This window comes from Denticeps clupeoides, chromosome 18 (genome assembly GCF_900700375.1).
Source record: "Denticeps clupeoides chromosome 18, fDenClu1.1, whole genome shotgun sequence".
In the NCBI taxonomy this organism is placed as follows: Eukaryota; Metazoa; Chordata; class Actinopteri; order Clupeiformes; family Denticipitidae; genus Denticeps; species Denticeps clupeoides.
Window position 1 is genome coordinate 7,699,046 of NC_041724.1, and position 23,495 is coordinate 7,722,540.

The window sequence follows — 23,495 nt, forward strand, 5'->3', positions numbered from 1 at the left end:
CAAAAAAAAAAAGTCTTGCCATGGCTCTGAAGAGTCTGAATAGCCAATGGGAGAATGTCAAGAGGCATCAAAAGTAGAGGCATCCCTTCTGGAATAGGCAGTCCTCATTGACCTCTCATGTAAACTGTGTGTCATATAAGCATATAAACGCTAATGCATAGATAAAAAGGGGTGGAGTCAGCTGAGGGGGTCAGAATGCTCTGATGCTGTATAAAATTGACGCATAATCCTAGCTGTTTACATCCTGTTTTTTGTGAGCTACATTTGAAGCAAGGTCCTTCTTCTACACACTGTTTATGGGGATCTTGCGTGTGTAAAGGTAATAGGAGGCTCATTAGTCCCATTGTTTCGGGTCGGCCTGCCCTTTCTCCCCATTTTACTTAATGATCCCACTGCTGCCTCCCTTTGGCTGGTAAGGAAATCCTCTTCCTGTCCCTGGGGTGGAGCAGGAAGTGGCGTTTTTGCCGTGCACGCCCAGGGTGGCTGCTCTATTGCACTATGTTAGTGATCAGCGCATGACTTTCATGCGTTGTGACCCTAAATGACGGTTTGCCTACTGTTTAATTTCCTAGAACTTATACTTCATGGGCAATGTTTGGGTCCCTGAGCTGCTGTCTGCATGAACTTATTTGGAGGAGTTTAGCTGAGCTGCTAATCCTCACTTCGAGCGGCTGCTTCAGCACAGGCGTCCGTGAGCAACTCTGTCATTTTTGCTGTTTTCAGCAGTGTGTGGATGAACGCTAACTTTGTACCAGCATGCTCATCCTTTCCTTTAAGGATTGTCATGTCTTCCTATATGCTGGCGATGCCTTTCCTAAAAAAACAAAATGGATTGTTTATAGCATCCGTTTCTCTTGCCTTCCGGTCTGTGTGTTCTGATTTTATGTACAATTTTTTGGAGCTGACTCTTAATGGCCACAGTTTTTTTTTCTTACTCTTGGGCCATCCATACACATTGTCTTGTATAATGTTAAATCAGTTTGTATCATATACACACACACACACACACACACACACACACATATATATACACACATATATATGATAGATAGATAGATGGTGTGAACTCACACTCTCTCTCTCAAACACACTCACACCCCCATATATGTGATGTGTCTGTGTGTGTGTGTTTGAAAGAGAGAGTGTGAGTGAGTTCATGCCATCCCTGCTGTAATAACAAGCCCTGATGACCTCATGTTGCACCTCAGAGATCGTGTAAGTGGTCATGTGACCTGCCATCATGGAAAGAACCAGGCTAACATGCACTTGAGATGGTGCTGGGAAGCTCTCATTGGTCAAGACCTCACTAGTAGTCCATTGACTACCATCATGCATAATAATGGCCATGTGATGAGCAGCCGTGCCATTTAGCATTTGCCTAATTTAAGCGGCAAAATGTTCTGCTGGAGTAACGCTGTCAGCGTTAATTCCCTCCCGCGCCGCTCCCCGGCCATCAGCAGCGGCTGAACGATGATGATTTGGTTAGTGCCATAATGGGGTTTGTTGTTGCTGAAAAGCAGATACTGACTACTGGCGCCTCTCCCTCAACGCCGACCCGTTACCGCGGTGATGTAATGACAGTGGATGGCCCCTGGCGATTGGTGCATGCTCTAATGACTGGTCTCGGCAGCACCTGAGCTTTGTGTGTGTGTGTGTGTGTGTGCACATTACATCATTGTTCTGGCTGAGGGGATGATGTCATCGTTGGGGTTTCTAGTCCCACTGGGTTATTGGAAAAAAAAAAAAAAAAAAAGCCATAAATCAGTCTGTGGAGACCTGCTCCCATCATGACAACAAAAACAGCTGTTGGCAGGGAGTCATGTGATCTATTTGGTGGTGTCTCGTGTTGATGATGCTTTTGTTTTTCGGGCAAATTATTGTATGTACACGGCACTTGGGGGCGTTGGCCCATGGCCCAAGGTTGCCGTAACCCATAATGCTTTGTTCATGATAAAAAGAGGATCTGGTACGTGGTGCGGTATGGGTCTCCTTTTCCAAACACAAAGTCCCTTGAGACAGATGAGCTTTCATTTGGCCATATGCGTGTGTCTACGTGTGTGTTTGCAGCTTTGTTGAGTGTGTGTGTGTGTGTTTGTCCTTATGGGAAGTGTGTACTTGACCGTGAATCCACCATTTGCAAGATTTTCAGCTTGTTTTTTGTCTGTGATGGGATACCGTGTCAGGAAGCCCCCCCACAGCTCAGTGTTTCCTCTCTGGCGCTCTGGTCGACACATATCTGGGGGGTGGGGGGTCACGTATGGCCAGGACGCATGTACTGCCTGAGGGAGTCAAGAGAACAGGAGGGAGATGTTTGGGGGCTGGACTACCGATCTCGTCGTCATAGCGACCACCGCTGAAGCGGACTGGAGGAAGAGTGGAAGTGTGTCACATGCGCAGCTGCCTGCGCCGCCACGGTCCCCTCTGCTGCCGCTCTGTCGCATATTTCTGTCTCCCTTTTTTCCACCCCTCCCTCCTCGCTTCTCTCCATCCTTGCAGCCCAGGAAGTGTCTCTCCTCCGTGGTTGCCATGCCAACTGCCTTCAGCCCTGGTCTGGCGCTGAAGGGAGCATGATAATGACATTATTCTCGCTGGGGTTGCTTCTGTTCATCCCTCCTTGTCTCTCTCTCTCTCTCTCTCTCTCTCTCTACCCTCTGTTTCTCGTTTTTTCTCTCATCGCCTCCTCTCGTTCTACCATTCTCTCTCCCTCTTTTCTCGTGTGAACGAAAGACCTGCCACCAGCTCTAGCAGCATCAGAGCGTGCTCGAGAGAGAGAGGAGGTTCCTATTCAAATCCCCCCCTCTCTCTTCCTCCAGTCACTCCTCCCCCTTACACACACACACACACACGCACACACACCATCTCACACACTCACAGCCCTCAGCGTTGGCCACAAATGAACTGGGACTATTTAACAAAGCCTGTCTGGATGGAGGAGTCAGCGTCCCTGGTCTCCGCCTGATCTAATGGTGCGTAATGCTGTGAGAGGTGGCTGGTGTGTGTGTGTGTGTGTGTGTGCATCAGAGAGAGGGGGGGGGGGGACTGTGAGTGAAAGTGCTGTCAGCCATTTTAGCAGTCTTATTTTAATTTTTTTTGTTTGTTTATCATTTTAAACCCGGCTACATCCGGCTTGGTTGTGTTCTGTTGTCTGGTGGTTGACAGACGAGACTTACCTGCCCCCCCCCGTTTTTTTATTCCCCCCTTCTGTCATTTTTTCCCCCGGTTTTCCCTCGTTTGATTTCCCTGCGTTACCCGTGCTGCTCGCACTCGACTCGGCCATCGTTTCAGGCTCCAGGGGGGCATTTGTGGATATCCCCCTCTGGGCAGCATCTTCCTTTCCCCTGCTGGAGAGAGGAGAAGAAAAAAAAAACGAGAAGAGGAGTGGAAAGGGAGGAAGGCGCTCTCCAGAGGGGTGCGGGCGAGAGGAGGGGTAGGATTTTAAGAGCGGGCTTGAGCAGGATGCTGAATTTGTGCTCGCCGTGCCGCTCCTCACCATCATGAAACCGTTGGCAGCCGCTGGCGGCCATGGAGTCACGAGCCAGAATGAGAAAGCGGTAAGTGCGGAGCGATTTGAGGATTTAAATTTTCATTATTTTATTTTTTTTTAAGGCTGTCTTGCGAGCGCCATCAGGGCGGGATGGATTCGTTCACGCCGACAGACCAGAAACAGCTGCCACTCCACCGATGCACGGGTGGGCGTGTGCCAGTTTTAATGCAATTCTGCCTGCGATTTAATGTGTGTCAGTGTGTGAGGCTGGCCATGTGTTTGCCGCTGACACACGCTCTCCCCTCCCCGGTACAGTGGCCTTTATGCCCAGACGTTGTTTGATCTCATTAAGGATCACGGTGGGTTTCGGTACGTCGAGCAGGTACTTTAGCCGCTAGGCTAAGCTAAGCCCCCCACTGCTACAGGAGGCGGCGGTGGCGGCGTTTCCTGCCCATAGGCTGGCAGAGGCATCGCCGGACGGGCATCAGCGCTGATCTCCTGAGCTGTAAAGAAATTGATCTCCTGTCAGTGTTGATGCCGGCCGTCAGGGGGGAGGCAGCCTTGCTCTCTCGGAAGGTCAGGTGTCCGTTGGTTACTTGTTCCTGTTTGGGGAATATATATGGCTTGTGCATAATCCCCTTCAAGGTGATGTCGGGTTAAGGCCTTTTGTCTTACAGTACTGTGTAACCGAGGTGCATGAAGCTTAAATTATGTTATGTTACAGCTATGCATGGTATAGTGCTTTGTATAAATCATGTTTCGTAGTTAAAATCAACTCGATACAAATGGTTAATATAATATATAATATAACATAAATGGTTAACAATATATTATATCCTAATGCATTTTGGTTATGTATATACCATGTTGGATAATACATGCATGACATATGACATGTTGATTTCAGATGGAGGTGTCATATTTTCGAAATATACACTCCTTAATTCCATTTTTATAGAAAGTAGTTCATTCATATAGTAAGTAGCACATTCGTATTGGTGGGACACAGCGCTCTGGCAGTTATTGGTTTTGAGATTTGGGCAGTGACAGTCCTGAATGTCACTCAGTGGATGATTGATTGTAGCTGGGCTACAGCATGGCTTTACTGTGTATGTGTGTGTATGGATTTTGCAGCATGTGTAATCCACAGGGCGATATGAAATGGCGTTTATATGCAGTATAAAAGAAATGATTTACCGTGACCCGCCTTCGTGCTCAAAGATGGGTGTGAATAAGAAATCCTGAGGGGACCAGATTTTGGGAGTGTGTAACTAAGGGGCACGGTTTCATCGTAGCTGTAATGCCAATGTGATGGAGAGCGCCGGCGGCATTTAATCAGATAAGGGCAGTATTTACAGCCCATTCAGGAATTATGCAGTCATATACACAAGTGATGCATTGGGTTCATGCCACTGGACCTACAGGGTTTTACTGCAGTAAAACCCAATGTATCTCCTTTGCACGTTTTTTTCACGGCTAATATAACTTGGTTTTATATGGAGAATTGCATGTGATTATAATGTAATACTGCCATTTACAGCATGTACATGGTTTAAAATATTATTTTATAAATCCTTCTACAAATCTGCAATAGTGATTTAGTTACATATTTTTGAAGAGTATATGTGATTTTCTTTTTCTATTTTGATTTTTGTTATTGCAGGTATAACACAGCCTCTGTTTAATGTGACTGGTAGGATTAATTCCTGCTAACACTACTCTTTGCTACGATCCACTTCATATTTACTAAAACATTCTAATCTGGCAGATGTAACCCCCATTCTGGTGGTTGGGCGGTGCCAGTAGTGCTTGATGTAGGAAATGTCCATGTGCTGTTGGTGGTGCATGTTGGGTCTATGAGAGAATTCCAGTGCAGTTTAATCTGCACCCATTTAATCTCTTGATCCGCTGAGCTCAGAGCAGTGGGGTGCTCCCGGAGGAGTATGGGGGTTTATGGCATAGGTTGCCATAGCACTACTGTACAAGATAGACCAGCCTTTTTACACTTTACACATATAACCATACAGTACAAAATTCTTGAACATGTGCACATGCTTTGTATGCCGCTAATACAAAGTGACAGCTATACTGGAATAAATACACATTATTGTCCTAATTATTGTCACCATTATCATTATTATGCGGACTTTTACAGGCTGAATGGGGTTGCATTTCATTTTTACTACCCTTCCGCTGTGGCCACGGTGCAGTAATGTAGGTCATGAGGTCTGCAGCATAATTTTTGGGCTGCTTGATCTGCTTATGTCAGGAGGACAGCACTCGCTGGCAGGGTAACCAAGACTCATTTGTTTGTGCATCCCGCTTTGTGTTTGCTGCCATACTGTCTAACGCGAACATGGGTGTACTTTGGGACCAGCTCTCTTCTGCAGCTTTCTGCTGTTTCAGCTTGCGATTGTCCAGAATCATATGTGACTAAAAGCCCTTTGGGTTGATTGAGGCCCTGACCTGAATTGTGAAGTGAGAGAATGAAGTCTTTATAATGCGTCACAATGGCCCACAGAGGTGTGAAAAGGGCGCCGGGGCCCGGGGTTAGTTAGGGACCCTGACTGAATTGTGTTATTGACGTGCCGCCACTGCCCGTGGGTGCACTTGAACTGCATCTCATTGCTTTTCTATAGTCTATGTCTGTTGGCTGTGTGATAGAGCTGATAAGGTAAATGTCAGTTTTGGATGAGGGAAAGGAATCATAATGTCAGCACTATGTTTTTTTCCCCTCTCTTTTTTGGGGCACATTTGCCTTTTATTAAATTTATTTCCTCCAGTATGTATATGTGTAGGATGTGATCCCGCAGCTCGGTGTTGATGTATTTAGGACGGGAAGAGAGTTGTAAAATCACTCCAGGAGAGGCCATTTCCTCCACTGCTTGATTGACACGTTCACAGAGTTTCTGACGTCTGCCCCTCATTGCCCGGGGCCTCCATTGTGCTCCATTTGTTGTGGTCAATGAGATGTGATTGGAACTTTCATGTAGCATTACTGACATCACAGAAGAAAAAATGTGATGTGTTTCTCTAGATATGTGTTAGTGGGTTGACTCATGCTTTTTAACACATATAAAGAATCAAATTGCTTTAAGTGATTTAACCCACAGCAAACTCTATAATTCACACAACAGTCACTGTGGGTTGTTAATTCCTGTAGATTCACTTGAAATTGATTTAATTGCAGCCATTGATCATATTCTAGGCTAATACTCCAATGGAAGGTGTATATCAGAGCCAGATTAGGAGTCTAAATCTGTAATTATGTAGCAATCTTTAAAATGCTAATGTTCTAAAATCTGATTGGCTGAGCCACGTTCTGCGTGATTTACATTTTTGATATGCATTTATGAGACAAATGGCCTTAATTATACATTCATTTACTGAGAAAATTTGTATAGCTTTCGTTAGTTGCTATCTGTCGCTAGGTAACGGTAGTCCATTAATGAACTTTATTATCAGCTTATTGCTTATTATGGAAATGAAATGCAAATGGAATGAGATATTTGTGTATTTAATATCTTGAAAAACTTGACAGTGAATTTTACACACAGACACCTGTCCTGTGGGTGCTGGCTGGTGGTAGTAGCCTAGCGGGTAAGACACTCGCCTATGAACCAGAAGACCCAGGTTCAAATACAATTGAATCAGAAAACTTTATTAATCCCAAAGGAAAAAGACATACAGCAAGTGCATAGAGACACCGACGTACATTTATGAGTAAAAATAAAAATAAATTGTGTCCCTGAGCAAGACACTTAACCAGGGGGACTGTCCCTCTAACTATTGATTGTAAGTCACTCTGGATAAGGGCGTCTGATAAAGGCCGTAAATGTAAATGATTCAACAACTGTATCTATGGTACTTTACATTTTGTGTTAGCATCCAACAGTGACTGCTAGCATAATGAGGCCAGCGTTTTGAACAGGGCGCTATATCATGTGCCATTTAAGGCAACTTTGTGCCGCTGAGCTCTGAAACCGAAGTTGAAGCTGCTGCGCCCGACTCACTCGGTGTTAATGAACCCTGCGGTCGGACTCCCTTTTAACACGCAGACAAGCTGTTCGCTCCTTGCTCCGTCAACGTAGACGAGGCGCGAGGAACAGAGGTGAGAAGAGAGGAGTGGTTTTCACACGTATCTTTTTTTCTATGCTAACTTGCCTGCTTAAATATTCATGAGCCGGCAGGACTGCAGGTGGGAACAAATAGCTCTCCTTCCTCTCAGCATCCGGGGAATTTTCATGCTAAGGCCTCCTGCTGGTGCCACACGTTCAGCATTTTCCCCTGCGAACGTGCCCTAATCTTCTTGCGCCAGGTCGAAGAAAATTATGTCACATTCATTTTACATGAGCTCACATACTCACAAGTCCACCAAATCCACGGACCCTGGACTGTGGGAGTGTGGTGGTGCTGCTCCTGATATTCATTCTCTGACGTATCTTGGTAGATGGCTGTCAAAATAGCTGAAGCTCTCAGAGAGACATGTACACAGAAAGCAGGCAGCAACAAATTCAAAGTGAAATGAAGGTGAAGAAATGCGCCATATCGATTTAGAAAAAAAATCGATAATTTTCTTTTGATTTAATAGAGACCTGAATTCAGAGACATGTTTATTATGCATATTTAGAGTTCATTAATTCTGATAATGAGATATGAATAGGTAAATGTATGGTAAGTTTGATGGGGTGGTTGTTGGTTGCTGTGCTTGGTGTGGATGTGACGATCTGAGCTGCTTTCCCTTCGTTTATAAGGGCTTGATGAACTGTTTGGTGGCGGTTCTGGGTGGAGGGGCGGAGTCTCCTGTACTGTAGAGGCAATTTAAAACACTTCCCTTCCTGTATTAACCCAGAGCAAACACTATATTTCAGAAAACAGTCACTGTAGGTTGTTAATTCCTGTAGATTCACTTGAAATTGATTTAATTGCAGCTATTTATATCATAGTCTGGGCTCATAGTCCAATAGAAGGTGTATACCAGAGCCGGAGGATGTGAAGGTGAGGCGGCTGCTCATGGGATCATGATTTGCTTATGGTCTTTAGAATTTTTTTAGTTGTTACAGTCTCCGTGATAGTTTGCACAGAATTATGGTATTGCTTCTTTCAATGTGTCTTCTGTAATGAATAATCATCCAAGAAACATTTTGGAAAACATTTAGGGGCAGCAAAATGACAAGGATTTAACCCACTAATGTAGGTTAGGTGGTTATTTATGCACTATATTTAAATTACATTTCCCCTTGCTCAACGCAGTGTTAAAAGTCTTGGTAGAAATGAAAACATTCACCCGGATATGCAATGTGCGCTGTGGTGACCGTCGGCGTGTTTCTCCACGCAGCTCCCTGCGGACTTCAGCAGACTGCACCTGGCGGACGGGCTCCACCCACAGGTGACGCACGTGTCCTCCAGCCACTCAGGATGTAGCATCACCAGCGACTCCGGGAGCAGTAGCCTGTCTGATATCTATCAGGTGAGTGCTGCACGACAGGCTGCGAAGACGTGTGAGCAGCGCTAATTAATGTGAAAACCATGGAAATATCAAAGTATCTATTTATGTTTATGACATAAATAGATATCAACGTCTAGAGTAGACATTATTTGGGTTCCCCACAGCACCATATAAAAATGAGCACAGGTTTTAGAAAAAAAAAATCATACATACAATTGCCTGATGTCCAGTCATTTTAAATATGGATTTATTCACATTTTTTTATTTGTCTGAGTAACTGCAGCTCTTTCATTCTGCTCTTTTACTGACCTCTATCTCGCAAAGTCTGCAATTGAATCTGCTCAAGAGACACTGGCTTCCTTCAGGCCAGTTCTCCAATGCCTGCTTCATTCAGGATGTGTATGTGTGTGTGTGTGTGTGTGTGTGTGTCTGTCTGTGCTGTTAGGCTGGGCGATATCCTGAAATTTCGAATAGTTTCCTCAAACGTTCCTCAAGCGTGTAATCACATGCTTCTGTCCAGCAGCCATGTCTCCTGAATAGGATGGCTAGAATTATCCATATGTCTAAGTGTTTTGCGTATTATTGTGTGTAATTAAGTAGACATTAATTCCTTCTTTTTGTATTCCATCCAGTCTTCTTTGTGGTTTTATGTTACATTATCTTGTAATAGTCTAGTTTGTGTGAGTAGATATTAATCATGAATTAATCTATTTTGCATGTTTTAAGTGCTATTTTATTATAAGTTTTTATATGGACTGGCAGTTTTAGTGCGGCACTGATTTCTTGGGTCAGGATTTGTGTTCTTCGGTCTGCCACTCTATTTAAAATCTGTGTTTGAGCCCGCGCACATGTGCATGTGTAATACGTATCAGCTCGAAGATAAGGAGTTGCGTTGTGCGTGATGAAATGGATGAAATCTCCCCGTCCCGGACAGCCGCGACCTCTCTCTCTGATCCTGATCTCCAGGCCATCTGTTGTCTCTCCGTCAGCAGATGTGCGGCTACAGTGCGGTCGGAGGAGCCCGGTCTGACCCCGGCTGCACCCCACTCTCGCTAATACCACGCACTGGTCCGGGCGCGCGACCAGCACTGTGGCACACTTACCGCTGTGCATGATATGCAGTTGGTGCGGGAGACCCCGGTTCAGTCCAGGACACCTACAGAGCTTTTGTGCACATTGGTATTGGGAATTGACGGACATGGTTTTAGTTTTGCTTTTGTAGTATAATTACTGCAGAAATGCAGATCTCCCGTCAGCCCCTCATCTGTCTCTGGGCGGTTTTCAGTGCATCGCAGTGTCTTAATGAGCGTATAATACGCTTAGGATTTAGAAGTCCTGGGGCTATCACCACTGAAATCTCATCCTTATATTACGTTCTGGGGGTTTAGCCTTCGGTTTGCTGTTTACATACATTCTGTCAAAGTAATTAGTGAAGTAAAATCGAACTTTACTCTCAGGGCAGCCATATGCTGTTTATAACTGTACACTGACAAGAAACGCCATGCAAAAGTTCGGGCACCGTGGTAACTCAAATTTTTACCCAGGTCTTGTTCACAGTCATTGTTAAGCGAGGCAAGGGGAGCTGCTCATTGATAATTTTACAAACACTTGGAATGGTGGAACATTGTCTGAACTTTTTGGGCACAATGCTTTTGAGGTTGTTGCAGTCAGTTGCACTAGGAACATTTCATTGGTAGAGACAAGAATGGATGTTATAAATTCTAGAAGCACACATATAATATGTAAAGCATTTAATGATAAAAGGAGGGTTGGTAATTCTGCAACAAGATAATGATCTGAAACGCCTTAAAATCTGCTGCTGTGGAATTCCTCAAGAGGTTAAAGTTCAACGTTTCCCCATGGCCCTCACAGTCCTCCCACCTATGTCATTTAAAACCTGCGGCAAGATCTCAATAGAGCAGTGCATGCAAGAAGGCCCAACAATCTTGCATTTGAGGCGCCCAGACTTTTGTTTAGCTGGTGTTTTGTTTCCATATCTGCAAATTATGGAAATAAAATATACTGTTGCTTAAAATATTAAACAAATGTGTCATCTTTAACTTTGTGACAGTTAAAAGATCAGAGGGCATAGACATATATTTTAACCAAGGGCGCCTAGACTTTTGCATGCCACTGTTTGATCTAGTAAGTCTTCATGTGGTTTGAAACGAGCTGATGATGACTCATCCCTTGTCCAGCAGTCTGTGATTGAGATCTCCCATGATGCATTATCGTTGCCCACCCTCCCCTACAGTCTCTGCCAACATGGATGCCTGTTTTTGGGGTCTGAATAAATCATGACACAGGTTCTTCAGAAAGGCTTTAAAGCATTGATCCAAGAATAGCCCTGCTGAAAAATTAATGCTGCCCCCCCCCTTCGCACTCATCACAGCGCTCACCGCGCCGTCATGGATAATCCGGTCCGCCGCAGTTTCAAAAAATAGGCCGGCCTTCGGTCGGGGAACACTGCTGTCTGTGCAGCTGGGTTTTTAGTGTTTAGTTCAGGATGCTTGGTTTAGTTGAGATGTAACTGTGTTTGTCTGGCGCAGACGTGAACACGGAAAGGCGAAAGCGGAGGTTAATGAAGATGCTCCAGTCATCATTTATAAAACATCAGAGTGTGGGAAGCTGCCTAGAGGACATCGTAAATGAATGCATAGTAAATTTTGATTAGAAGTGGTGCGCCGGCGCCGCTCTGATTAGCAATCAGGCATGTTCTTTTTGTCGCGTATTAACCGTTAAATGCTAATGTAATTGTTCAGTGAAATGCCTGTAGCTAAAGATTTGAATTTGTTTTTCTGGATGTATGATTCATTGTCAAATGTATATTTAGCGTCTGGATGTCGAGGCATGATCATGTGACCTGCCTGATTGATAAATGCTTGCAATTGTATTATGGCACCTATGCTGTTTTTTTTTTTTTTTTTTCCCCCCATTCTTGATGGCATACCCCACCCAAACATGAAATCCCCACCTTGTGCACATAGCCCCGCCCACCCCCAGGCCGTTCTGATTCCTGAGTGGCCGCTGGCGGGCAGCAGTTTGAATATTTAATGAGCGGTGCACATGTCATTTGAGGAGAAATGACATGGGTTTGTGCGAAGTCAGGACTCTGGGCTTAAAAAATTTAGAGGTGGTCTGCAGCTCGGGCTGAGACGATGCGTTTAGGACGCCGCTTCCCTGGACGCCTTGCTAAGACAACGGCGTTGTCTTTCTCTCTGAAACTGCAACGTTTCAGACCCTGTGTGCAGGTAAGATACAGGTCTCCAACGATATGTGTGTGTGTTTTTTTTGTGTATATGTCTGTGTGTGTGTGAAAGAGATGTAAAATGCTGTTGGTGCTTGTGCTTTTGTTCTGGGAAAAGATTTTCAGCAGCAGAATGCTGTGTTTTTGTACTTTTAACTTCCCTAATGTGACACTGATTAGGTCACAGTGGACTATTTATACCCTGGCAGTGGCACAGACCTGTCCTCTTTTGTTACGTCCATTCCGGTTCTAGAATTCATGAGGTGAATTTGATCATTCTAGTTGTTTTTAAATCAATTTTCCTCCAATATTTCTCACAATCGACATGATGCTCCTGAAATTGTTGAGATTGTAGAATGACATGAGGGCTTTTACAAACACTTCTGAGAATAAAGATGAGGATTTATGATGCTGTAAACAATGTTGATACTGAGGATACTGAGCAAGTTTTAGTTGGGCAGCACCTGCTGAATCCGAAGTCAGAATATAATTTTTTTTTATAGAATTATTTGCTATTATGTTGCTTTTCAGTACATTTTCGATAATCATGTCATATGTTTTATTAATTATGTTAAAAACGCTCATCAGATCTCAAAGTAGACGTATGCCTCGGTGATTGGGTTCGTTGTTATGACAGTGGGTTCAGTGGATGTCTGAATAGTGAAGGAAACGTGGCTATTTTTGGAAGAGCCACGTTTGTTTGCTTGCTGTTTGATCTCTCCCATTCTGCTCTTTTTCCTTTATCTGTATAAAGCATCAGCGATGATGTTTTTTTACCTCGTTTTATCTGTTAATGCTGGCCCCGCGTCACTCTCTGTACAGCAGGCTGAGCTGCCGTCAGCAGAATTGGCTGCTGTTTCCTCGCCGCGTTACGGTAGTTACACTGCAGCATTATTTTAATGCTGCGGCTCGGGTCGCAGGTGCTGATCTGAGGTCAGCACCCTTTTGGCTGTGTGGTTTGACTGAGCGCAGGCTTCTGCTCCTCAGGCCACAGAGAGTGAGCCGGGCGACATGGACCTGAGCGGCCTCCCCGAGACGGCCGTGGACTCGGAGGAGGACGACGATGAGGAGGACATCGAGCGTGCCTCCGATCCACTAATGAGCCGCGACATCGTCCGAGACTGCCTGGAAAAAGACCCCATGGACCGCACAGATGATGATATCGGTAAAGCTCGCACACCCACACACACACATACATGCAGCCGCGGGGTTAAAAAGTGTTACTGAACTGGAAGATCTTGGATGGAGCCATGAACAGGATCTAATGCAGCGAGGAATGATGGGAAGAGGAAGAGGAAAGAGAAATAAATAGAGAGGCAAAATGAAATCATGTCTGCAGGATTGTGATGAAGCGAGGCTACAAAGAGTCTGGAACAAAAGAAAGAAAGATGGGGATTGAGACCATACTGGACTCCGCCCGATTTGGTAGAATTTTTTTTTTTTTTCTAGGTCACCCCACTCGCCGGCATTTCCCCGTAGTGCATTAAACTTTCAGCGGCTCGCTCTCTCGCTTCACTGAGCTGCCATGCCAACCACAGGTCAGCAAGTAGCCAGACAGGCCGCAGGCGAGCGAGGGTTCCCCCGTCATTTCAGAAACCTTTATTTCCTCTGTGAGCCTTCCAAACGGCTATTCCATTTTTATTTTTATTCTGTTTGTGCTTAAAATGCAGTTTGTTTATAAATGATCTCATCGATTTTTCTGATTTATGTGGTTCAGCGTCACTGTTGCGTGTTTCTGTGCTACTCGTGGATTTTAAAGCGTTTATGTTTTTTACCCTACAGAACAATTACTGGAGTTCATGCACCAATTGCCTGCTTTCGCCAACATGACCATGTCGGTCAGAAGGGAGCTCTGCGCCGTCATGGTGTTTGCCGTGGTAGAGAGGGCAGGCACTGTTGTCCTTAATGACGGTGAAGAGGTGAGAGATGCCTTAAACACAGCGTAGCATTTACTGTAGGCCTGTATCTTATTTAGACTAGATTAAGCAGCACATCTCCAGTCAGCTCTGCACGTTTGCTCTGTTAGATGTGAATGAATTACTGACCCCGCCGCCTTCATCCTGAGATCATGAGATCCCTCAGGGGGTCAGAAAGGAGATCACTTAGTCTTATTTCTGTGAAGGTTGGGCTGAGATTACAGTCATAGTTCTTTTTCACCAATATTCAAGTGAAGGGCGCAGGCCTTAGGCCCGGCCAAATGAAAGTGGAAGTGATTAGCACTGCACCCAGTGAACACAGTGAACCGGTGGTTTCTGCTTTTAACCCATCACCTTAGTGAGCAGTGGGCAGCCATGACAGGCACCCGGGGTGCAGTGTGTTGGGACGGTGCTCTGCTCTGTTGCACCTCAGTGGTACCAAGGCAGTTCAGGAATCGAACCGGCAGCCTTCCGATTTTGGGTCTGTTTCCTTACCCGCTAGGCCACCACTGCCCCACATTTGGGGAGCAGTAGATAAATCAGTTGAGCAATGTAAAAATAATAATAAATAGATAAATAGAATAATAAATGAAATACCAGTGCTGATATGAGATGTGTATCCATTTCAGAAGTAAAATTGTCTGACCCACATTTGCATTTAAATCCTTTATTTGATCACGAATGTTTTATTTGATGATATAATATAATACCCATGCCTAATCCAGCTCATGTGATAAACAATTCCACTGAATAAATTCTGTTCTTCATAAAAACCTCCCAATACTGACCGCCATTGTTTCTCCGTCTGCGTTTCTGCACCTGTAGTTGGATTCATGGTCGGTGATTCTGAATGGTTCGGTGGAGGTCACTTACCCCGAGGGACGAACGGAGACCCTATGCATGGGCAACAGCTTTGGTGTCTCCCCCACCATGGAGAAAGAGTACATGAAAGGAGTGATGAAAACCAAGGTGGATGACTGCCAGGTGAGTCTTCTGGAGGTCACGCCCGTAGTGACTGATTTGACCAGAACTGCCTTTACTGGTGATTCTGACATTTAAGAAATGTTTAATAATTGATTGGTCGAGAAAAGGGGGTGCAATTGAAATAATTTGCTGGTGAATTGTTTAGCAGATTTTCAATATACCTTGTGCACAGAAGTGCCTATTGATGCATCTTATAATTAATTATAATAATTTAGAGGAGAGGTGCCATACAATTTGTATGGCATAATGTCACCCAACCTTCCTGTTTCCTCTTCCCCGCAGTTTGTGTGCATAGCACAGCAGGACTACTGCTGTATCCTCAACCAGGTGGAGAAGAACATGCAGAAGGTGGAGGAGGAGGGTGAGATCGTTATGGTGAAGGAGCACAGAGAGCTGGACCGCACCGGCACCAGGAAAGGACACATAGTCATCAAAGTAAGACACAAATTAGGGTGCATTGGAATAGCAAGGTGCCTTTTAATGAGGATAGGAGTTTTGTATCATGCAGTGGTCATATTTAACAATAAAATATCTTCTTTCACCAAATTGTAGGTCCCCTGACATGATCTTTTTTGCTTTTATATAGGTCTTAGTGGTCCCCGAATATTATATCTGAATTCTTTTTACAAAATTAAATCTTGGAAAAATTCAATTACAGCCACTTTGATCCAGTCCAACAATGAGATTTCCCCAGGATGCGGCATTTCGCTGTCTATTGCTTTAAATACTATTGAGGAGGAGAGAGGCGGGATTTGTAGGAGAGCTTCCTATAGAAGTTGAGGGGGCATTTGTGGAAATGACCACAATGTTTGCTGCAGACAGGAAGTTGTGTCAGTGTTTTTCCAGAAAATAAATTAAATTAACATAATCAGAAGGTTTCCGATTCGAATCCCGATCCGCCAAGGTGTCACTGAGCAAATTACCATCCCCACACTCTTGTCATGCTGCTCACTGCTCACCAAGGGTGATGGGTTAAAAGCAGAGGACCTATTTCTTTGTGCACACCGTGTGTTGTGCTGCAGTGTATCACAATGACAATCACTTCACTTTCACCTCAAATGGGAGGTAAACTAAATGATGTCGCAATTTCCAGATCCGACCGCTCTACCGCTCTCTGAATGGCCAAAGCACTATTTACACCTATTGCCATTTCAAGTCACTGCAGGACCATAGGGGAACTAGAATTAATGTTAACACTCACACAAAGTGAAAACTTTCATTATAGGGGACCTTTAAATTCCATGAATGTTGAAACTTTTGAATCTTTGACTGTTACATTGCACCACTACATTTCACTACGCTGTATAAGTGGCAAGTGTTGTTTCTCATATCTCCTCCAGGGCACCACGGAACGCTTGACCATGCACCTGGTAGAGGAACACTCGGTTGTGGACCCCACCTACATCGAGGACTTTTTGCTCACATACAGAACGTTCCTCTCCAGCCCCATGGTCGTTGGCAAGAAACTGCTGGAGTGGTTCCACGACCCAAGCCTCAGGGACAAGGTACGAGGATATTTGTTTCTGATTTTTTTAAGAATGTGCTCTGCACATCCTTACCATGAGCAACCATTAGCACAGGCTAAACCTAATCAGCGTAATTTAGACGTTGTGACCTCTAAAACAAAGGTGCTTTGCTGGGATGGAATCCAAATGTTTATCATGTTGGATACCTTAGAAAGTCTTTCAGCCAAACACAATGCAAGCTTGAATATTTGTCCTGGTCTCTTAAGTGTTGTTCCTTGTCTCAGTACTAAATAAGGTATCATGTGTATGTGTGTGTATATCCTCAGGTTACACGAGTAGTCTTGCTGTGGGTGAACAATCACTTCAATGATTTTGAAGGAGACCCTGCTATGACTCACTTTCTTGAGGAGTTTGAGAACAATCTGGAGAGAGAGGTTTGTGTCTTTATCTGTGCTTTATCAGTCGATTCGACTCTGGACTCTGTAACTCGGTTCATTTATATATTTGTTTACTCGTGGCAGAAAATGTTCGGGCACTTACGACTGTTAAACATTGCCTGTGCGGCCAAAGCCAAGCTGAGGGTTGTGACTCTCACCAAGCCATCGCGGGAGGCACCGCTGGCCTTCACCCTGCTGGGTGGCTCGGAGAAGGGCTTCCGGATCTTCATCGACAGCGTGGAGGCAGGCAGCAAAGCTGCGGAAGCTGGCCTTAAACGGGGAGATCAGGTACCGCTCAACGGATTTTTGAACCTCTCTACCCTGAAATGTCACACAAAGTCACGGGGCTCGGGGTTAATATGGCAACGGCAGGCAGACATGCATTCACATCTGGAGTTTTCAAAGTAATAATAATGGTAGTAGTGTAATAGTGCCGTTTGTGACAACTGCGGCGTATTTAGCTGAGGAATTGCAGGGCAGGCTTCTGCCAAACATCCTGCCAGCTGTTGCCCAGAGGAAGCTGGTAACACGATATCCTGGGAAGCATTTCATCTATCAGTTGCTTGATTCTTGTCACGGGAAATGGGGCCAGGTCAGTTCATTTCTTGTCCTTACTCCACTTGCCCAGATGAATTTTTCCCCCTTTCTGCTGTAAGTGGTGACACATTAACCCACGGTTTTCAAGTCCAGAGAAACAAACATGCAGTAATGCATACAATTTATTGCTCTGGGACTTGTGGGATTCAGTAGCAGTAGTTTCTGTAACGTACTGTAATTGAATTTATAATGTTTTAAACATGGTATGCACATTCTACTTCCTTTGTTTATGGATATGGAGGAAGTGTCAGGGTCAGAAAGCTTTCTTCCCGTTTTCCACTCAAGTTAAATAAGGGAGCTGTTCTGGGTTTGGTAATTGTTGGTTTCTCTGTAATATTACCCCTTTGGTCATTGAGTGCTGACTGACTATAAATGGACCAGGTTACAGTGTAATGGAGGCTGCAGCATGTTGTTTGTCTTGTGAACTGTTACCTTGGTGTGCCCTCAGATACTGGAAGTGAACGGACAGAACTTTGAGAACGTCCAGCTGTCCAAAGCCAATGAGATTCTGAGGAACAACACCCACCTGTCCATTACTGTGAAAACCAACCTCCTAGGTAGTTTTATAATACCATTCCACTTCAAGGATCTTTTTCACAAATAAATAAAGAGATCAGCACACATGAGCACAGTAATACCACTGTGAAAAATATCCTATTTTATTACATATTCTTTTAGTAACTTATTTTAGAAATATTTTTTGGTGTTATATCCTGATATTCATTAACATTAAAGTTCAAAGTATCATGTCAGTTCATTTTTTTGTGATGCATCTTTGAAAACTGCTACTGAAAATGACAATGATTCATATTATTACTGTCAAATAATTTAAAATGATCTTGTACATCTTTATATTCTCATTCTTGTTGCCTCAGTGTTCAAAGAGCTGCTAGCTCGACCGGAACAGGACCACGAGCAGGACCACGATGACGAACTCGACCGCAAGAATGGTGCCCCGCACATCCCCAAGATCGGGGACATAAAGAAGGCAAGCCGCTATTCTATCCCAGATCTGGCCGTGGACGTGGAGCAGGTGATGGGACTAGAGAAAGCCAGCAAAAAAGCCAAAGCCAACACTGTGGGAGGCAGGAACAAACTGAAGAAGATCTTCGACAAGACGCTGACCAGTATTTTACCCCCAAAGCCATACAAGTAGGTCAAGTGGATTATCTGATCTACTGGACGAGTGGTTTTATTCTTAAAGAATGAGTGTATACAATAAGTATTTATTTTTTTGTCATCATCATTGCAAGTAGAGATAATTTGTGTTACTAATCATGTAGCTGTAATATGGACATGAGTGACATGGACCTGACACACTGCTGTCCCCACAGTGACGTCGGAGTCGGGCAGTCACAGGATGACAGCATTGTGGGCATGAAGCAGTCTAAACAGATCCCACCAGCACTGCCCGTCAGCGGCAACCTCTCCTCCAGCAACCCCGACCTGCTGCAGTCCCACCACCGGATCCTGGACTTCAACAACCAGCCAGGTGAGGGCGCCCTCCAAGCTCAGTTTCTGCTTGTGCCTACATCTTGTTGACAGTGTAGCAGCATGGCTGATCCTGTGTCCTCTGCATGGTTTACACCTTTTTGTGCTTTTTTTCAGAGCCACTTCAGCTGAGTGAGTATTTAACCCTTGTGCGCTCTGCTGAACTGCTGGCTCCTCTTCTGTTTTATTAAAATCAGATCATGTCATACAATGTGATCAGAGCTCTTTGGACCGATTTGGACCGATTTTGTGTCATTACTGGTTGCTGCCATGTAATTAAAAAACGGCAAATCACTGAAGATCCACTTGTGTAAACAAGTGTTTGCCTGATAAACTCTGTCTAGTGTAGGTCAGTCTTTCTGTGTAGAAAAGTGGATACAGTGCAAATTAGATTTCATTACAGAGAGGTGTTAGAAGACCATGTACAGTAGAAGACCATGTACAGTATACATCTATATTAATGGGCCACAATATGTTCTATAGCTGCTTTTGATATGACATGCAGTTCTATAATGCAATAAGATAGTTATTTATTTTACACTTTCTTTGACATAGCCATGCATTTGCCGTTAAACCATCCGAGACATTTATGTTGATATGTAGACCCCAGGATCAACTTAGGACTGTGATCTCTGTAGAAGAGTGTCTTTACCTTTTGTTGCTGCAGACTGCATTTTGTCGATGGCCGGTCCCTCAATCTTTTGGCTTTTCTCAGACATGTCCGACCAGGTGCTGCGGGTGTTTAAGGCTGACCAGCAGAGTCGTTACATCATGATCGGGAAGGACACCACGGCTAAAGAGGTGGTTGCCCAGGCCATCCGTGAGTTCGCCCTGACTGCCACGCCAGAGGCGTACTCTCTCTGCGAGGTGTCCGTCACACCCGAGGGTGTCATCAAACAACGCCGGCTGCCGGAGCAGCTCTCCAAGCTGGCCGACAGGATCCAGCTGAGTGGCAGGTATCTACCGCCTCACACACATTACGAGTCACACACTTGGCACGTGGGTCTGTATCTTACTACTGAAATCAATTTGAATTGGAATGTTAAATTGAGCCAACAAGCTTCAGCCAATGAGAACACTGGGTGAATGAAACCAGAAGAACCAGGATCAAACCCCACTTACTAACATTGTGTCCCTGAGCAAGACCCTTAACCCTGAGTCTGCAGGGGGATTGTCCCTGTCACTACTGATTGTAAGTCCCTTTGGATAAGGGCGTCTGGTAAATGCCAAAAGTGTAAATGTCTTTTTTTTTTTTTTTTTTTAATATCTGTGTGCTGATGTTCTTTGAAGGTACTACTTGAAGAGCAACATGGAGACGGAGACGCTGTGCTCAGACGAGGACGCGCAGGAGCTGCTGCGGGAGAGTCAGATCAGCCTGCTGCAGCTCAGCACAGTGGAGGTGGCCACGCAGCTGTCCATGCGTGCCTTCGAGCTCTTCTGCGCTATAGAGCCCACCGAGTACATCGACGACCTGTTCAAGCTGCGCTCGCGCAGCGGCGCCTCCAGCCTCAAGCGCTTCGAGGAGGCCATCAACCGCGAGACCTTCTGGGTGGCGTCGGAGGTGGTGCGTGAGCCCAACCAGCTCAAGCGCATGAAGATCGTCAAGCACTTTATCAAGATTGCGCTTCACTGCCGCGAGTGTAAAAACTTCAACTCCATGTTTGCCATCATCAGGTCAGCCACAGATCTAACTGAAATGTTAGTTCTACATTTTTTCCCCCTCACTTTACCTCACTTTTATTTTTTTACATTATTTGACAGTGGCCTCAACCTGGCACCAGTGTCTCGGCTCAGAGGCACATGGGAAAAGCTGCCCAGTAAGTATGAGAAACTCTTCAGCGACCTGCAGGACCTTTTCGACCCGTCAAGGAACATGGCCAAGTATCGGAACGTTCTCAACAGCCAGAATTTGCAGCCTCCCATCATCCCCCTGTTCCCTGTCATCAAGAAAGACCTCACTTTCCTACATGAGGGTAAACAAACTTTACATGGCTGCGCCAGGCTGAATATTGAGTTAAAATTGGATCTGTTCGGTTAAATCCTCTGTAATTGTTTTGTTTACAAGTGTCATTAGTGTTATTTCCATATGGATGCTAGTTTCTAGGGGTGGGTCAAAAAATTGCTGCAGCACTGCAATACATTATAGTATATTTATATAGTATATTTCTTTATTAAGATAACAGTAATCTTATAAATAATATTATATGTAAATTTATTTCTCCACAGTTTCAAATATGTGGAAATATATTACAACAATTATTTTTAAATTTGGAAATTTTTATTTTTTATGATTGCAATGCTCTATATTGAATATTGTCATATTGTCATAATCACAGACAACGAATACAATATGTTATCGATTATCTCTGATTGGTGCCTGAATTATGTTCTTTAACATCCACCCATTTCATGTACACTACCAATCAAAACTCTGGACACACCTACTCATTTATAAGTCTTGCATTTTTGACATTATAGAACAAAACTGAAGACACATATCAATGAAATAACACACATGAGGCTATGCAATTACCTCCAAATCAGGGAGCTTTTGCTGTAATGGAGTTCACACTTCTCTTCTCTTCATCACATTAAGTTGTACAACTGGGATCATTATCAGCAGTCCTGAAGGTTTATGCTGAACACTTTCTTATCATTCAATCATGTTAATGAGCATCTCATGAAGCACCTTTTGATGATTACAATAGTGAACAAAGCAGCTTTGTTGGTACAAAGAGGCAACTCTGGGGAAAAAACAGATTCAACAAATACTTTTCGCATCGGATTATTTAAAATGGTGCCATCTTAGTCTCCATAACAGCCACAGAGTAGGAACATCCAAAATTTTGACTGGTAGTGTACGTTCCATATACAGTATAATAATCTTGTCTTGTTGAGTGATTTTTTTTTTTTAATTTGTATCCGTGATACTCTGATTGTAGAATTTGCTTTTGTGGCTTATTAATTTGTTAAATGGTCTTCTCCTATTCTAAAACCGACTTTCCTGAAACACGTGACCACATATTATTTTAATTTTAGTGATTTTGCTGTTTAGTTAATAGCCTACTAGAACCATAAAGATCAGATTTATAGTCAGATTCACAACATATTAAAATACTTTTCTATTTTTCATCTCAGGAAATGATTCAAAGGTGGACGGTCTGGTGAACTTCGAGAAGCTGAGGATGATCGCAAAAGAGATTAGGCACGTGGGCCGGATGGCAGCAGTCAACATGGACCCCGCCCTTATGTTCCGAACCAGGTACCCCTCCAAATTCCTCTACCCAATTGTTCATTCACCTGACATACAGACTCCCGGATCACTGTGAACGGCTGCGAACGACTCAGATCACTGGTCACCGTTAAATGACTAACACTTCTCCTCTGGGCAGGACTCTTCTGCAGCTGTTCTATTCGTGGCTGTGCTTTCCTGCTGTGTAGAACATTTCTTACATCTGTGTGAGTGTGTGTATGAGAGATACTGTGGGCTTTGATTTCACAATACTAAAGCCAGGGCACATAAAACACGTCTTCTTCGTGTTTGAAAATAGGCACACAAGAGGTACAAGGAGCTGTGATGCTAGTTAGGTAGTTTTTATTTGTCATGCAGACAATGCTTGGGGTTATTATTTAGTGGTCTTATTGGTATTAAAATTAATCTGTGTGTGTTTGCTTAGGAGGGTATCGTATAAGGAATCTTAAGTGTCTGTGGGCCTCTGGGTACTGCTTATCATTGGTGCTCTTGGTCTTTTCCCATCTAAGCGTGTCTCCCTCTGTTTCCTCTCCCTTTCCACATCTCTCTCTTTATCTCTGTCCCTCCACACTCTGCCCCTCCCCAACCCTTCCCCTTGCTTCACTGTTCATGGCTCTCACTTACAGGAAGAAGAAATGGAGGAGTTTAGGGTAAGTCTGGAGACCTCTGACCCACGCCTTGCTCCCCGACTGCGTGCTCTACCTCCCTGCTTTCCCTTCGTATTTTCATTCATTTCTTTTCTTCCTCCTGTTTTTTTGCATTGATTAACTCTTCTGCTCTGGCTCCAAGGTTCAAGAGTGCGATTGCGATCACTTTTGCTAGTTGAGGTCATCAAAACCAGCACTCTAATTGTACTAGTGCAGAACAGTCCTTTATTAGAAACCTTTAAAAAACATCATTACTCATTAATTAGCAAAAGTGATCTGTGTAACTAGACCTATTACTATGTTACTTACAGCATGCTTTTATAATTTTTTTTTTTTACAGTTTGGACTGTTAGGAAAGAGTGTGTGTTTTTACTATTTCATTTCATTTCAACTAATAAAACAAAAGAAAACACACATTCCCCTTCTGGCAGGATGCCCCCTGATAGGCCTGTGCAAAAATATGCTCCCATCCCAATAATTATCCAGTTTTAAGTTCAAGAAACCCACCCTACACCACCCCGTCG

At 44.2% G+C, this 23,495-nt stretch overlaps 1 protein-coding gene across 23 annotated transcripts in view; it reads left to right on the forward strand.

Moving 5' to 3' along the window:
* Window positions 1-23,495, forward strand: part of rapgef2b (Rap guanine nucleotide exchange factor 2b) — a 66,744-nt gene that overhangs the window by 37,679 nt on the left and 5,570 nt on the right. For 11 of the 23 annotated variants that reach the window (XM_028959879.1, XM_028959880.1, XM_028959881.1 and 8 more), the window contains 16 exons: window positions 8,823-8,954; window positions 13,153-13,345; window positions 13,963-14,099; window positions 14,922-15,080; window positions 15,363-15,515; window positions 16,421-16,585; window positions 16,873-16,980; window positions 17,068-17,271; window positions 18,029-18,137; window positions 18,456-18,732; window positions 18,915-19,072; window positions 19,787-20,027; window positions 20,362-20,745; window positions 20,833-21,044; window positions 22,210-22,333; window positions 22,951-22,974. In XM_028959879.1, coding sequence (XP_028815712.1) covers window positions 8,823-8,954; window positions 13,153-13,345; window positions 13,963-14,099; window positions 14,922-15,080; window positions 15,363-15,515; window positions 16,421-16,585; window positions 16,873-16,980; window positions 17,068-17,271; window positions 18,029-18,137; window positions 18,456-18,732; window positions 18,915-19,072; window positions 19,787-20,027; window positions 20,362-20,745; window positions 20,833-21,044; window positions 22,210-22,333; window positions 22,951-22,974 — 2,780 coding nt within the window. Of the gene's footprint in view, window positions 1-2,818; window positions 2,967-3,399; window positions 3,552-4,003; window positions 4,061-8,822; window positions 8,955-12,032; window positions 12,185-13,152; window positions 13,346-13,962; window positions 14,100-14,921; window positions 15,081-15,362; window positions 15,516-16,420; window positions 16,586-16,872; window positions 16,981-17,067; window positions 17,272-18,028; window positions 18,138-18,455; window positions 18,733-18,914; window positions 19,073-19,786; window positions 20,028-20,361; window positions 20,746-20,832; window positions 21,045-22,209; window positions 22,334-22,950; window positions 22,975-23,495 lie in introns of those variants that run through there. The other 12 variants (XM_028959892.1, XM_028959884.1, XM_028959891.1 and 9 more) reach the window with 9 other exon arrangements.